This window comes from Puccinia triticina, chromosome 7A (assembly GCF_026914185.1).
Source record: "Puccinia triticina chromosome 7A, complete sequence".
Classification (NCBI taxonomy): Eukaryota; Fungi; Basidiomycota; class Pucciniomycetes; order Pucciniales; family Pucciniaceae; genus Puccinia; species Puccinia triticina.
This window is the reverse complement of record NC_070564.1, coordinates 3,087,144-3,102,384: the sequence shown is the minus strand read 5'-3', so window position 1 is coordinate 3,102,384 and position 15,241 is coordinate 3,087,144. Positions and strand designations below refer to the sequence as shown.

The following is a 15,241-nucleotide window of genomic DNA, read 5'->3' as shown; positions in this document are numbered from 1 at the left end:
CAATTGCAATTTGGGTTAAAACCAAACCCAAAAAAAGGTTTACATTGGAACGAAGTCAAAAAAATGTGGCTTCATTCCAGGAAATACAGACTGGAATCTCATTCTGGTATTTTTCCTGGATTTTTCACAGTACATTTTTGTATATGACCAATCAAGCCTCTCAGATGCAGGTTCATATACACAAATCACACCATGCACTGTATGGCTTGTCTAGAATAGTGGTCAAGGAGCTCCACTGGGGGTGGATCAGCAACATGGTGCTGGTTTGAGCCCCCCTTTTGGCTGGGTGATTTGCTTGGTCCTCATTTTTGAGCCCATCACCACCTGCCACAGCCCGTAACCATTCCAAACAGAATTCAAAAGCAATTTAGAAATGGGTTGGCATTCTGTGATATTTTTGGATTGCCCTCCCGTAAAATTCCAGGAAAATTCCAGTGGAAATGCTGACCGTGTTATGAGCTGCGCCCGCGCGCCAGGCTCATCCCTAGACATGTCTTGTAGCTACACATACATGTCACGCTCCTCACCATAAGGAGGAGCCGGGGGAAGACCCATCCTATTTCCCCATCTAGCAATTTACATTCTAGCTAGACTTACCGGACCAGCGCCTTCTCCCCCCAACAACAGACCCTTACAGACCGTCTGACAATGGTCCCCCCTTGCAGGCAGACACCTTGAAATGATATTGGTTGCCAACCAAAATCATTTTGAAGAACTTCACCCACAGTGTACAGCTGTGGGATCTGCAAATATCTGCAGGTTTGTGAATCCAAGATCCACAAGGCATGATGGTTGTAGATCCTTAGTTTACATTTCTTGGTGTTTTTTTATTTTTAAAATATTAGTACAGCAAAAGTGGCAAGGATTGGGGAAATTGGGCCCAGCACCGTACCATTTGAAAGCTGAGGTCAAGAAGCGTATTTTGGCTCTGGGGCAGGTCCACAGGAGCTGAGGGGGATGCTGGGTGTTGCTAAGTATTTTTCCTCCAGCCATCCATGTTTTCTTTCTTAGCCAAATTTTTGACTTTGTGCACAAGTCCCTCCCTGCTTTGCGGCCAGCCACAGCATGAGCAAGCCTCCCAGCAGGGGGGACTTGTGAATAAGTTGGCCCGGTGGTGTGTCACCTGCCTCCCTCTGACACAAGGGGCTTGTGTCAAGCTAGCTATGTTTTACGCCACCAAAATTTCCTGGACATATTTTGGACTGTCCTTGAATTGAATTGACTTGGACACTGCAAAAAAGGCTAACTTAACTAAGTCCCTCTATTGGAGGGGGGACACCGCCCCACAGAGACCCTCCAAAGGAGGGACTTATACACTAATTGGACCCCGCGGCCTGAGAGAATTAGCAACTTGGCCTTTTTCAATCCTGTGCAGCTTCATCACATTACATTAGGGGGGTTCACAATTGGATTTCACCAGCAACTTTTTATCACCTCACCAGTAGAGATGCGCACGCTGCTCAATTAAATTTTTTGCCTCGCACCAGGAGGATTTTATGCCAGCTGAGCAACGGAAACATACTGGTGCCCATCACACCATGAACCTGGGCCGGTCATGACCGGCCATCAATCTCACACACCTCAACTGATGAAAGGCTGATAATTGGGCCAACCAACACCCATACATGCACCCCACTTGATGAACAACCTGGCCATTGGGGGGATACATACTCCACTCAATGACTTTGGGTCATCGAATGGATCACCTCTACCCGGTCATTGAGTGGGTACACCCTCCACTTGATGACCCGATTGGCCATCAAGTGGATAACTACTCCACTCAATGACCAACCCGGTCATTGAGTGGATACACACTCCACTCGACAAACAACCCGGTCATTGAGTGGATACACACTCCACTCAATGACCAACCCGGTCATCAAGTGGATACACACTCCCCTTGATGACCGGATTGGCCATCAAGTGAATACAAACTCCACTCAATGACCACATTGGCCATCAAGTGGATAACTACTCCACTCAATGACCCAGTCCGGCCATCGAGTGGGCTACATGCTCCACTCAGAGTGTGTATCCACTCAATGGCCGATCCGGTCATTGAGTGGAGTAGTTATCCACTTGATGGCCAATCCGGTCATTGAGTGGAGTGTGTATCCACTCGATGACCTGGTTGGTCATTGAGTGGAGGTTGGTCATTGAGTGGAGTAGTTATCCACTTGATGGCTGCTCCAGTCATTGAGTGGAGTAGTTTGCACTTGATGACCTGGTTGGTCATTGAGTGGAGTAGTTATCCACTTGATGGCTGCTCCAGTCATCGAGTGGAGTAGTTTGCACTTGATGACCGGGTTGGTCATTGAGTGGAGTGTGTATCCACTCAATGACCCGGTCCGGCCATTGAGTGGAGTGTATTTGTCCACTTGATGACCTGGTCCGGCCATCAAGTTGGGATGGATGACCCAGTCCGGTCATTGAGTCAAGTAGTTATCCACTCGATGACCGGCTAGGTCATGTCATTGAGTGGAGTGTGTGCAGTCAATAAACACTCCACTCAATGACCTGGGTTGGTCATCAAGTGGCGTTTGTGTGTGTCCGATCACCGGTGTTGGGGAACAGTTGAGTGTGTACTTGACCCGATGACCGGTGTTGACCGGCCATCAGATGGAGTTGTGTATTCCAGGTGATGACTGGTATTGACCGGTCATCAGAAGGGGTGCCGTAAAATTTTGCTGGTCCCTGTTGGGTGACCAGCAAAGTTTTACCATTTCTGGTGGTAATTTTATGGCCCAAATTTGCACCAGCAAGCAACATTTTATGGGGCCACCAGCAACCAAAAATCCAATCGTGAACCCCCCTATTATGTGATTAAGTTGTAGGGGGACAAAAGATGCAGAACATCAAGGAGAATCTTTCCCCCTATTGTCCTATTTTTAGGGATATTTAATGACAGTCAAATGTCTTTTTTTGCAACTTCATTAGTTGGCTATATCCCGTATCACACATGTTGCACTGTACAGAATCTGAAATCCATGATGTTACAACTCTGATTGCAGCTCAACAAGAGGTGTCGAGGATGGGAAAAATTAGTAGAAAGATAGCAACATGAGCTAGGGCCATCCCAGAAATGTAAACAATTTCAAAAATGGTGCAGAGGCTCATGAGGGAGATAGATTCTAAAAAAGTCCCCACCAAAAGTCATGATTCTCTGGTCCACATAGCCTCTAAGTTCCTCCTTCGGAGGCCGCTTCGCTCCCCCGAGGAGGAAATTAGCTAAGTTAGCAAAAAAGGCCTGGGAGGTTCGGCGAAGGCCGCAATTCAACCTCGGCCGGAGATGAGAATCTGCCGATGGTCAATGAAAGAGCCGAAGATGTCGGATCAGTGTCATCAGATCGTGTAACTTACACCTTGTTGTAGCTGCACTCTGTAACTCGCCGCAGTCGCGGTATCCATCTCATCCCGATTCTCGGAGCAGAGTCCGGCCGGGCTAAGATCTGCTCATCCGGGTTGAGAGCTGGTCAATCAAGATCCATTGTGTCACTGCTCCGGCCCGTGCCACAACACACCTGTAGATAATGCAGATGCAGATTCTGCTGACCAAGGGTGCTTGTCAGGCTTACGGGAAGCCCCTCCCGGGTCCCGCTCTGCCGGGATTTCGGGCTCCGCTATGAGAGAGCGCTGGAGCTGGAAGACGGCAACGCGGTTCCGTACGCAAACCGCGGCGTGGCACTGTCCCGAGGGGACCTCCCCTTGCCTCACAAATAGGCTAAAGCCGATGCGACAAGTCGGGATTGTCATGCTTGATGTTCGAAACCAATGTGTTGATGTTATTATGCCGCTTCAAACAAGTGCCGGCAGCTCCGAAAAGCCCTGGAGATGAGCATAAAAGGGCGCCCCTCCCACCGTCACCCATTCGAGCTAGCCAGCACACTGTCAACACAGCTCAACACTCCTTAGCACCACAGATGCAATTCCCCACATTAATCGTCCTGTGCTTCTCATATTTCATCTTGCAACTGACACATGGCACGCAAGGAATGGATTTGACCTGGATAGACTCCGCTCGCGATTTGGCTGGCAGCTCCTCGTTATCCAACACAGTCGACGCATCGTTCAATCTTAGATATTGGATCTCCCCACCAGAAACTCCAACAGTCTATGATCAACTTGTAACTTTCCTGTTTCGTTGTGTAAATTTTGAAGGTGTGTAAAATAGCCCTACTCTCATGCCATAACTACTTCCACATATTTTCCTCTCTCGTTCCTCTTCGCATCATGACACGTCCTGCCACAACAAAACTGACACATTTTTTTATGATACGGATCTCCAGGACCTCGTCGAAGTAGGCCTCGATATTATTTGACACCTCCAGTACTCTAATCCAGACATCATGGCTTGTCAGGAACCCTACTGATTCTCATGTTTTGGCGCGCGATGTCTCTCTGTCTATATAGAATTAAGAACCAGAAAGGAACCAGAGAATGCAGGTCTGCAGACGCGTGAGCACTCTAATCCATTGCTTCAAATGTGCACATGCAGTAGTTGAGGTTAGGCCACAATTGCTAAGATCTTTCCGCCGCTCTGTTCTCCTCAATTTTTCTCGTTGGCCCATTTGGCTCTTGTTCCCCGGCAGTCATTGATTACTACGAAAACGGTACATAAGTGAACTCCACCATATATATCGGGGCTATCATAGTCCCCATCATATCTGAAGCTAATGATTTACTATTGGTTCAGTCGCCATTGACTGGGCAACTTTGGACATAAACGACCCACGCCGTCTTTTCAATCGACATGTGCTGAAGAAGCCAGTTGACCCTGAATATGCAGCTTACTTAGTACAATTTGGTTTCATGAGTGTTCTGCACAATCATGTGGCCACGGATGAAGGAGTCAAGGAATGGCTTAAAATACTTGCTTACACTTTACGCCAAGTTAAGGACGCGGGCTCATCCGTGCTACCACACCTGGCCATATCTGCCTCGTATGGCCTCTTCAGCCTCAATTTGAGGTATAGAAATCTTGGAGGCCGTCTCCTTGATATCAGTGCAGTGCTTGACATTGTTAAACATTATCACCAAGGCATAGCTGTCCTAGGAGCGGATTTTATAAGATGGGAACACGGTTTGTTTTACCAATACTTCTTCCTGGCATATCATAACACTGACACTTTCTCCCTGGCCTATCTTTTCCGAATTAGAATTATATTGGCCGGGCAGATTTGGACCACATATAGGTTCGTATATTGAGTTATCCATCCCACTATCTCGCACCTGACCCCATCAATACTGACTCTCCGTCATCATTAAAATCTTATTACACAGAAATTCGAGACAACTTTATGCAAATCATCAATCTTGATGAAGACCTCAAAAATGCAATGTCCTCGTCCAGGCAGAAGGACGGTTGGCATTACTTAAAGAAACTCTGTGGAGAATTCAACTCTTCTTCGGCTTATAGGAGACTGGTGACCCTGGGTATCTTCTATCATAAGTTCAAGAAGCATGAGAATTCCAAAACGTTCATGGGACTTTTTCAAACCATTTCTGGAGCTGTTCTACGTCATGAAGAAGGTCTTCTCGGACTTATTGAAAATCAAAGTCGAAATACTGGAACCACTCGTGTCCTCCCTTCCAAATCATGAGAAAACTCTCATCGGGCACACATCAAGATGACAAATTGAATAACCCCCTGTTAAGCGCTTGATCCCAGCTATCGTCACCATGGATATTGCACAAATCTTGTTCTTTCAATCTGAGATGCTTCCCTAAAGCTTGCATCCAAATCAGCAGCTGTCTCATCAAACTCGCAGCTCACATACCACTTTCCTTTTCACTTTCCAAACCCCTGGATCAATAGACACACCATCTTGCCAGATACTTTGATAAAATGTATATAGTTTTTTTCAAGATCTCAATCAAAGCTGTCAGATATTTCATTGTGACCAAGTGCCCGGAATTGAACTCTCTCTTTTAGCCTAGTCTACTGTTCTTGTCAGTTCCAACCAACTAAGCAAGTTTTACTCTTGGCAAGATCACCTTCTAGCTCAAAATTGGCAGCAGGCGTAACTGTAGAGTAAGTGACCAGAGATGCTCCGCAGGAATCTTCTGGGCCATGGCTGCCGTAGGACCCCCAAGGTCTCTTCAAAACTGTTGAAGCACTTGTGATGTTGATTTTTCCTTTCAGCTGTGTGTATCTTTTGGAGGGAAAAGGGTCAAGCTGGGCATGTAATCACTAGAGGACTTGCGTAAGCCGGGCTTCAAGAAGGTATCCGCTGGATATCTTCAGCCACATTTCTTGACGGCACTTGCGCTTAATTAATCCTCCGTGCGGGGTGCCCCCCGGGGTGCTGGTTGCGGATACCGTCAATGAACTCGGTTTTTCCCGGCCCCTCGGTCTGATCCGGCCTCGGTTGCCACGGGCCACGCCTGCGGAAGTCCGAGGCTTCATGACCGTCTTCCTCGTCGATGGCCAGCAGAAGACCATCCAGCGAAAACAGCGAGCACGAAGCCCAGACGATGGCCGGCGCACCCGAGCACGCACACGGCCTGGCCCACCAGCACCACCACATCTTCTTCGCATCCACCCACAGACGCTCCTCCTCGTCCAGCACCACCACGACCACCACAGCTGACTCCGCGAAGACCGGCCCTGCCGACGCAGCCACAGACCAGTCATCGTCCCCGCTGCTCTCGTCCGTCCCAGCCAAGGAGGAGGAGCCCTATGTCCGCCGCACCCGGCCTCTCGTCCGCCCCCCGAGCACGCACCGCCCGCAGCCGGCCGCCTTCTCCGTCCCCACACTCGTCCTCCAGACCCTGCCCTCCCTCCTGCTCTCCGTCCTCGGCGGCTGTCTCACCGGGCTCCTCCTCGACCATGTCCGCGACTGGCCCGCCTTCCGCCGCGTCCCCGAGCTCTACATCCTCCTCCCCGTGCTCATGAACCTCAAGGGCAACCTCGAGATGAACCTTGCCGCCCGGCTCAGCACCAGCGTATGTCCTCTCGTCTCCCCACACCCCCGAACCTTACCCGCTGATGCGTGTGTGTGTCTGTAGGCCAATGTCGGCGACCTGGACTCGCCCAAGAAGCGCCGGGCATTAGTCGTCGGAAACCTCACTTTGCTCCAAGTCCAAGCGCTGATAGTCTCCTTTGCAGCCTCCTTGTTGTCCTTCGTTCTCGGCGTGCTGTCGCGGAACAACCTGCCCACGCTGCGGATCGCCCATGCCAAGCCGCTCACGGCGGCTGTCCCGGCGGCCATGCCCGCCTGGAACTCGCCCCTCCAGGGCGGGTATGCCGAGTGTCTCCTCGTGCTTGCCGCGGGGATGCTCGCTGCGAGCGTCAACTCGCTGCTTCTGGGCGGACTCGTCTCTGGACTGGTTATTGCTTGTCGGGTCCTCAGGATCAACCCTGGTCCGTCCACCTCCTTCTCTTGTCCTCAAAAAAAAAAAAAAAACCCACACTCACGCATGTTTGCAATATCCACAGACAACATCACCACCCCGATTGCGTCCTCGCTCGGCGACCTGATGACGCTAGTCTTCCTAAGCCTGGCCTCGTCCCTGTTCATCCGGTTTTCCGACACATGGACATCGACAGTAATCTTTGCTCTTCTTGCGTGTTCGGTCGGATTGCATGGGTACCTTACTGTCCGGAACGGCTATGTGCGGGGGTTCCTGGGCGTGGGATGGACGCCGCTGTTTGTGGCGATGGCGATCTCGACCTGCTCGGGCCTGGTGCTCGAGAAGGTCGTCGTCAGCCTGCCCGGCTTCGCCGCCGTCGCTCCGGTGCTCACGGGCATATGCGGAAACATCGGCACCATCTCCGTCTCCCGCATCTCCACTGCCCTCCATGCATCCGCCGCCAGCCGCCAGCAAGCCGCACACAACACCGGCCAAGACGGCTTCCTCAAACTCCCCAACCATGACTACGACGATCTGGACGATGACGAGGGAGATGACTGGGAGATCGACGGCCCAGAAATCGACATCCTCGAGCCCCCGCCCTCGTCCTCCACCCAAGAACCCGCGTGCAAAGTCGCACTCGTCCTCCTGCTCCTCAGCACTGCCATCCTCGCCGGCTTCGCCCTCATCAACATGGGCCGTGCGGGCTTCGATCTGGGCTTCTTCGTCGGCTTCATGCTCTGTGTCCTCTGGACCGTACGTCCTCCTCCCCCCTCTCCACACACACACTCAGAACAATACTGACACATTCTTGTCTGTTAATGCAGAGCGCCGTCTCTCTTCTCGCGGCGTACCACCTCACCCATCTCCTCTGGACCCGCAACCTCGACCCGGACATCTATGCGATCCCTCTCTTGTCCTCGTCTATCGACCTCATCGGCCAAGCGAGCCTCGTCCTCACCTTCCTCCTCTTCAAATCATAACAAGATCTCTCACCATGCGCTATACATACTAGAGTTCTCCGCTCCATCGCTGCCTCTCCCCCGCATCCGCATACCAAAAGTACATCAACACCCGGACTATCGCAGGCTTCAAGCACCCTTACCACCCCGACCAGCCGCGCTTTCTTTTTCTCCGCGCGCTTTGTCGGCGGCCATAGATTGTGTACTATTAATCGTTGCATGCATGTGTAAGACTAATGTATTGTACTATATATCGTGTAATGTAATTTTTTCTGCAGGGACCTGGATATGCTTACCGTGGCATTGTGGGTTTGGTTGGAGATGAGAGGGCGGAGCGCAGGGATCCCGCTTCCAAAGGCAGCAGCTGGGCCTGTGGGAGAAATCGGCCAAGTTTCTTTGCACCTGTCCGGGGTGCTTATTGTTGGCTTTCATGTTGGCTTGAACGGCCGAGCCTCTGTGCGCCCACAAGCCCATCACCCCAGACCTTCTCTGTGGCACAAGGAATGTCTAGCTTAACCAAGTCCCTCTCTACGTGGAGGCGGGACGCCGTCCCGCAGGGACCCTCCTCGGGCGCAGCGACCTCCTTGGGAGGTCGCTGCGCTCCCCTGAGCAGGGAAATTAGCTAAGTCAGAGGAATGTATCGTGTGTTCACGGGGTTTTCTGCACGGAACCTGCTGAACATTCCAGAGAGTAGGGGGTTTCAAACATGATGCAGGTCCCAGTTCAGGAAAACAATGTTCCTGCAACATGAGGGGGTAAAATTACGCATGTCAGGCGGGCTTGGGCCGCCCATGTCAGGCCGCAGAATGGGCGGGCGGGTTGGGCTGGGTCACTTTCTCTCAAATCACTGCCCCCTGCTAATCTGTTTAGCTGGCAGGCAGCCCAAGGGCCTCTCAAACCGTTCAGCCCATGGGGAGCAATGCTGAAACAAATACAATACATGGAGTGTATATGGTAAACCTTTTTCATTGAAGAGATGCATTTTTGTTTTTAGCCTTCATCCTCTATACAATGGCTAAAATCAAAAGATTGGACATGTAGGTATGCATCTTCCATGAAAAAGATTTACCATATACACTCCATGGATTGCATTTGTTTCAGCGTTGTGGGGAGCTTGTGGGCCTCAGCCAAATAACCAAGAAAAGTGAAATAATGTGGATTTCTGTGATTCTGTTTGGGGATTAATTCCAATGTTGATATCCCCGGCGTGTGAATGTGCCATTTCAACAGGCGGCAAAAGACATTGAAGTCAAAATGTGGATGCCAGATGACCTATGGAACCCCAATCCCTGCACTGTAGAGGTGGGAGGAGGTGTGCATGCAAGGGCAGCTCTATACAGTAGGGGGCTTCAAAATTGATCCAGGTGAGGAAGCCATCCAGGCCGCAGTTTCCAGGAAAAATGAGCAACCTGGAAGGCTTCCTGCGGACCTGTGCTCCTTCTCCCTATGCCCTTCCAGGACCTCCAGGAAGACAGGAAATTGGGAAAGACATATGCCCACAAAAGAGATAAATCCAACTTTTTTCCCAACCACCAGCCAACCCCCTGCTTTTTTTTGGCAGCCATCAAACACCAGACTCACCCACACCACATCTTCTTCGGCGTAAGCTGACCCAGCGGCGCCCAAACACACACAAACCCAGGGCATAGCATGGTGGTATTCGACGCGTTTTTTGGGCCCCTCAAATACTGATTGGTTGAATATTCAAGTATTTGGAGATATTTGACGGAAAAACTTCCAAAATACATTAAAAACACCAAAAAAAATTACATTTTTTGTGTTTTTGACTTATACTAGAGTTTAAGGCGCCGCTGCACGTTCAGGTGTCCAGCTCACCAACAGCAAATTAATATCTCTCCTACATCCTCTATGGCTAAGGTTGCAGAGTCAATCAAATCTTCTGCCCAAAGTTACAAAACTTATTCACCCTCTCAATAGAACCTTAGTGTCAGCCGGGCTACTATGATAAGTTAGAGCCCGGCTAACAATGCTAGCGTATGTAGTAGTGGCGCAGAGCGCCGCGCACAAGGATAGAAAGGGTATTCATTAATGAATATTAATTGCAGCGCAGAAGCGCCGCGCACCAGAAACTATGCAATACATATCCCCTCAAACCTTAAACCAAGTTGAGGGGTGAATAGTAGAACTCCAGCCAAAAACGGCCGGAGAACCAGTTATGAATTGGTTGAAACCCGCTCTCAAGGTAAGAGAACGGGTTGCAAGACATTCTCCAGTTCGATCGAACTAGGAGAAAAGACAACAGAAGGGACAATGTGAAACGGCCGGAGGAGTGTAGCAGTAAAGTGAACTACTGAATCTCCCTGGCCGCAGATGAACAGTCCGAGAATGACTAGAAAATCAAATACCCTCCCTCGGATCAAGGGAGAGAACCCGTCATCTCCAAAAGATGAATGACAGGAGCGATGTGGATCCTAGAATCCTCGAACGCTCCTGTCACGCTCTACTCCTCTGGCCAAAGAGCCAAAGGAAGAATAACTAAACAGAGATACAAACCTACCGGTTGTAGCTCAAATATATAAATGAGGGCCTTTGGGCAATTCAAGGTCCCCCAGATACATTTATAACCACTTTGAAGCTTTGCCCGTTTTGCCCTTGTCTAATCGACCTGTGCGCCAGCCGGACCTTGCCTCAACCTCGGTTTACTTGAATCGGTAGTCTTTTTTACCGCAGACCCTTGCTGAGAGTAAGTCTGCGTTTTTTCCCTTTTCTATTGGGATTTTATCCCAAACTATCTCCTGGGTGCGAGTAATTGCGCAACTACCCCCTTTCCAAGGGCCCCAGACGTCACAGTCATTAAAACAACCCCTGCGCATCTAGTGCGCAGGCCCTGTAAGAACCGCGGAGGGCACTAAACCACCCCTGGCGCCCCTGGCCCCTCTGTTAACCCCTTTTTTTGGGTTCATTAGAAGTAACTGCCCTCAGTTACTTTGTACTTTTACCGCGCATTTGCTGCGCGCTCCATCACACCATGCACAGTCACTGGTGTAGCTAGAGGAGTACAAGTACTCTTGGCATCACTGCGCCTGACACTGAGGTCCCGTTTGGCTGCGGCGTTATACATCATAAATGGTTGAATTTATGACGCGCAAACCCCGGGGGTTTCAAAGTTTTGGTGGCAACAGGGGGGCAAAATTTGGGGGGAAAACTTTGGGTTGTACATCATAAATTTGAGAATTTATGATGTATAACGCGGCAGCCAAACAGGGCCTGAATATAAGCATGGCATATTGAGCCCAACATGTAAATACTGACTGCTAGGATGATTTTGGCATGTAAGTCCAGGTTCCAACCAACCCTCATTAAAATTTTGGCTGATTGTTATCAGGCCATGTAACCCTCCCTCCTTGGGGGTGTCACAAGAAGGTTCACAGGTTCCCAAACAACCCCGTACTTAGTCCAGCCACTCCGCCCCTCCTAGCTCAGCAGAGATTGGTATGCCATCTCTCCTGAGCTAGGTGAGTCCTTTTCCATTTTCCCCTTTTCCCATCTTCCTCTGCCTCTAATTGTAAATACTGACAGAGATTGGTATGCCATCTCTCCTGAGCTAGCCCCCCTGACTCCTTGCAATACCAGAAACAGAGGTTCTAGAAAAGCTGTCCCTTGCCCCACGCTCCCAGCTCCCGCCTCCTATTCCGGTCCAGTGAAGCGCTCCCTAGTGACTGCTTACAGGCCAATTCACAGCCTTTTCTTGCCGCACTCACTGGAGAAAAACTCATCTTGTCCACCTTAGAATCAGGTGGGATTTGTTTGTTATAAAAGTTTTGCAGCAACTCATAACCCGCGAGCGGCAGGCCTTGGAGGAATAGGATTTGGATTAGTGGGGATATAAGGCAGGTCTTTCAAAGCGCTGGGATGGTGTTGGCTACGGCAGGGTCCGTGGGCTGAGTGGGTTCCCAGAAGAGGCCGAGGTTCTGCTGGTTCAGCCACTTCTTCTGCTCCTGTTGGACAACAGTTTTGAGTGCGATCTGCTGGCCGAAGCCGTCGACGGCCTTGAAGATGAGCCGCGTCTCTGCCAGCCAGCTCCTTGGTACCTTTGGTAAGACCCCGTTGCCCCAACTCCAACTGCTTGCACAGCCGGATCAGTCGTTCCAGCTGCTGCTGCGTCCCTCCCACCGTGCCCTCATCAGTCCCCGCATTTAGCTCAGACTTCTCACTGTCAAAGCTTGTCTGCTGGAACCCCCCCCCCCCTCAAGCCCCAATACCAGCCAACCTCAAGAATGGGCCACCAACCAACGGACATCTTGCACAGATCAGTGAAAACCCCCGTGGGTAGCTTCTTCCCATGCCATGACACATCCTTCCTCTTGTGTTTGCATGAATCAAACCTGAGCATATGTAGAAGTACAACAGTCAGCAAAGAAACCCGCCCTCCCCCCCTCATTAATGGAAAGGGTTGCTTACCCACACTGAAAATTATTGGCAGCTGTTGAGGGTTGGCAGCGGCGATCCACAAGAGGGCCAACATGTGCTCTTTTGAAGAATTCCACCTTGTCAGGCCAGTCCTCAAGGTACAAACTCTGGATAACCAGAGTTTCCAAAGCTAAGGAGGTATGGATGTGGGATGGATATTACGAAGCACAGCCGCTCGCGCCGTTTGTAGATTATTGGGTCGTCATTTGTCCGCCGGGCTTGAAGCAGTCTTCCTGGGTCACAATGTGCATTAATGGGTGGCTAGAAGATGAAGTGGTTGTGGTGTGTCCAGTTCTAGGGGGGTGAGGACGAGTGAGATAGGGGATGCGTGTTTGTGGTGGAGTGAGTGGGTGGGCCCGGGAGACGGGCAGGGGAGAGGTCCTGGAGAACGTCTCAGGCGAGCCGCGAGGGCGAGGGCAAGGCTGAGGTCGATGAAGCGCAGCCGCTCGCACCGATTGTAGATTATCAGGCGCTCATTCGTCCGCCGGGCTTCAATCAGTCGTCCTGGGTCACGACGTATCAGTGTCCAGTTCAGCTGAGCAAGAATTGGTATCAAGGCTGGTTACATTCACGACAGCGGCTTGTCTCCTGGGTGAATAGAGGGCCAATTAGCCGCAATACACAACTGGTTGGTTAACGGCCAAAGAGTTTGGATCAACTGGATCCACATACCTCAGGATGAGATCATTGAAGTTGATTATTTGAATATTGGTGACTGCCAGGCCGGCCATAGCGGAGGTTCCACCTTCACCGGAAGCATCCGTTCGTCATCGCCATCGTTGCCGAGTATTGGATGGTGAGAAGGCAGATGGAGTAGGGGATTTCTCAACCAATCAATAAGCAGTCTGTAGTGTGTGAGTCTCTGCATAGTTTGAGGCCCTTGACTTTGAGCCCATTGAGCTGGTCAGCAAAGGAGTGTTTCTCAAGTTGGCAAGGATGCGGGAGCGCTAGCTGAGTTGCTACAGTAGTTTCTGAATGGGGCTGGCTTTATGCACTCCAAATATTTACTACACTCCAAAAAAGGAGTGAACTTGTGTTTACTCCAATAAATTTTGGAGTGAGCAAAGGTTCACTCCAAAAGTGGGCTGAATTGGAGTGTTTGGAATTTCACTCCAATAGGAGTGTTCAAAGTTGACTGCATAAAATCATAACACCATAAATTCATAAAATTTTAATCTGAAAAAAATGTGTAACACCCAATCATTAAAAAAAGAGCAACAATTCTAAAATGGTACATAAAAAATGATCACTCAAAAGTGTTATGATTTTATGATTTTATGATTTGAAAAAAATATAATTTCAACTTTGAACACCCTTAATATATATTTGGAGTGAACCTTTGTTCACTCCAAAAGTGGGCTGAATTGGAGTGTTCAGAAGTTCACTCCAATATTTATAGGAGTGAAAACTTGTGCACTCCAAAAAAATGGAGTACATATAAAATTAGGCACTTGAACTGTGGAGTGGAGTTCAACCCGCTCCATGTTTTCATTTGGAGTGTGGACCACTGGGCACTCCAAAAAAGTGGGGCCAGCAATTCCCATTGAAAAAGAGCATATGAATAGGCTCAGACTCACTTGAATCTTTGGGGCCTAGTCTCAAGGGGAGGAATGTGAGTGTGGTGGAAGTTTGTCTGTAGGGGGGAGGCAGGGTCTCCAAGGGTCAAAGCATGACTTTGTTGATCTGGAGGAGTTGCTTGGAGTGCATGGATTTATTTAAAATAGGTGTAAACTCCAGTATTTGTTGGTGTGTACAGTAGTACACTCCAGTATTTATTGGAGTGTACAGTAGTACACTCCAATCTTGAAACATACCAAGTTGCAAGATTGGATTGCACAATTTTCCACTCCAATAAATATTGGAGTGAACTTCTGAACACTCCAATTTAGCCTCCTTTTGGAGTGAACAAAGTTTCACTCCAAATATATATTGGAGTGAACTTCTGAACACTCCAATTTAACCCACTTTTGGAGTGAAACTTTGTTCACTCCAAAATTTATTGGAGTAGACACAAGTTCACTCCTTTTTTGGAGTGCATGTAGTAAATATTTGGAGTGCATAAAGCCGGCCCCTTTCTGAATACCTTGATGCCCTGGATGTAGTCAAGCACAATGTTGTTGATGACCTGGACCTGTGCGCCGGCCGTCTGGGTCCGGCAGCCTTCAAGTGCGCTCACAAACATCGTCCTGAACAGCATGATCTCTTCAAGGTTCACAAAGATGATCATTGCCACCCACAGACCAATCAGCGGCTTGAGCTCCAGGTAAAATATTGGGTGGTTTCTGGATATTGTTGGCAGGGACCATGGTGGCCGTTGTTGTCATGCGCAGACCAAAACCTAGACAACATCTAGCCAGTCAACAGAGGGGCGTGGCGGTGGCGTAGTTGTCAGGGCTTGATTAATGTGGCAGTCAAGTTGGTGGATCTTGAGAATTGTGGTGCTGGATTGTTACAAAAGAAGCTTCAGGTTGCTATTTTGTGTCCCCCAGGGCATC

The 15,241-nt window shown here is 49.7% G+C and overlaps 4 protein-coding genes across 4 annotated transcripts; 3 read left to right on the top strand and 1 right to left on the bottom strand.

Annotated features, from left to right (window-relative positions):
- Window positions 1-3,303: 3,303 nt before the first annotated feature.
- PtA15_7A365 (uncharacterized protein) lies at window positions 3,304-3,720 on the top strand (the record flags this gene model as incomplete). The annotated part of the gene is made up of 2 exons (XM_053170964.1): window positions 3,304-3,368; window positions 3,570-3,720. 2 exons carry the CDS (start codon window positions 3,304-3,306, stop codon window positions 3,718-3,720), a joined length of 216 nt encoding a protein of 71 aa, XP_053022193.1.
- A 200-nt stretch (window positions 3,721-3,920) lies between these two features.
- PtA15_7A364 (uncharacterized protein) lies at window positions 3,921-5,600 on the top strand (the record flags this gene model as incomplete). Its single annotated transcript, XM_053170963.1, has 7 exons — window positions 3,921-4,158; window positions 4,287-4,298; window positions 4,411-4,497; window positions 4,590-4,610; window positions 4,694-5,080; window positions 5,157-5,192; window positions 5,281-5,600. The coding sequence occupies 7 exons, from the start codon at window positions 3,921-3,923 to the stop codon at window positions 5,598-5,600; spliced, it is 1,101 nt and encodes a 366-aa protein (XP_053022192.1).
- Window positions 5,601-6,423: 823 nt separating this feature from the next.
- On the top strand, window positions 6,424-8,336 carry PtA15_7A363 (uncharacterized protein; the record flags this gene model as incomplete). The annotated part of the gene is made up of 5 exons (XM_053170962.1): window positions 6,424-6,681; window positions 6,868-6,945; window positions 7,009-7,363; window positions 7,439-8,109; window positions 8,181-8,336. 5 exons carry the CDS (start codon window positions 6,424-6,426, stop codon window positions 8,334-8,336), a joined length of 1,518 nt encoding a protein of 505 aa, XP_053022191.1.
- Window positions 8,337-12,175: 3,839 nt separating this feature from the next.
- PtA15_7A362 (uncharacterized protein) lies at window positions 12,176-13,523 on the bottom strand (the record flags this gene model as incomplete). Its single annotated transcript, XM_053170961.1, has 2 exons — window positions 12,176-12,398; window positions 13,498-13,523. The coding sequence occupies 2 exons, from the start codon at window positions 13,521-13,523 to the stop codon at window positions 12,176-12,178; spliced, it is 249 nt and encodes an 82-aa protein (XP_053022190.1).
- Window positions 13,524-15,241: the final 1,718 nt, after the last annotated feature.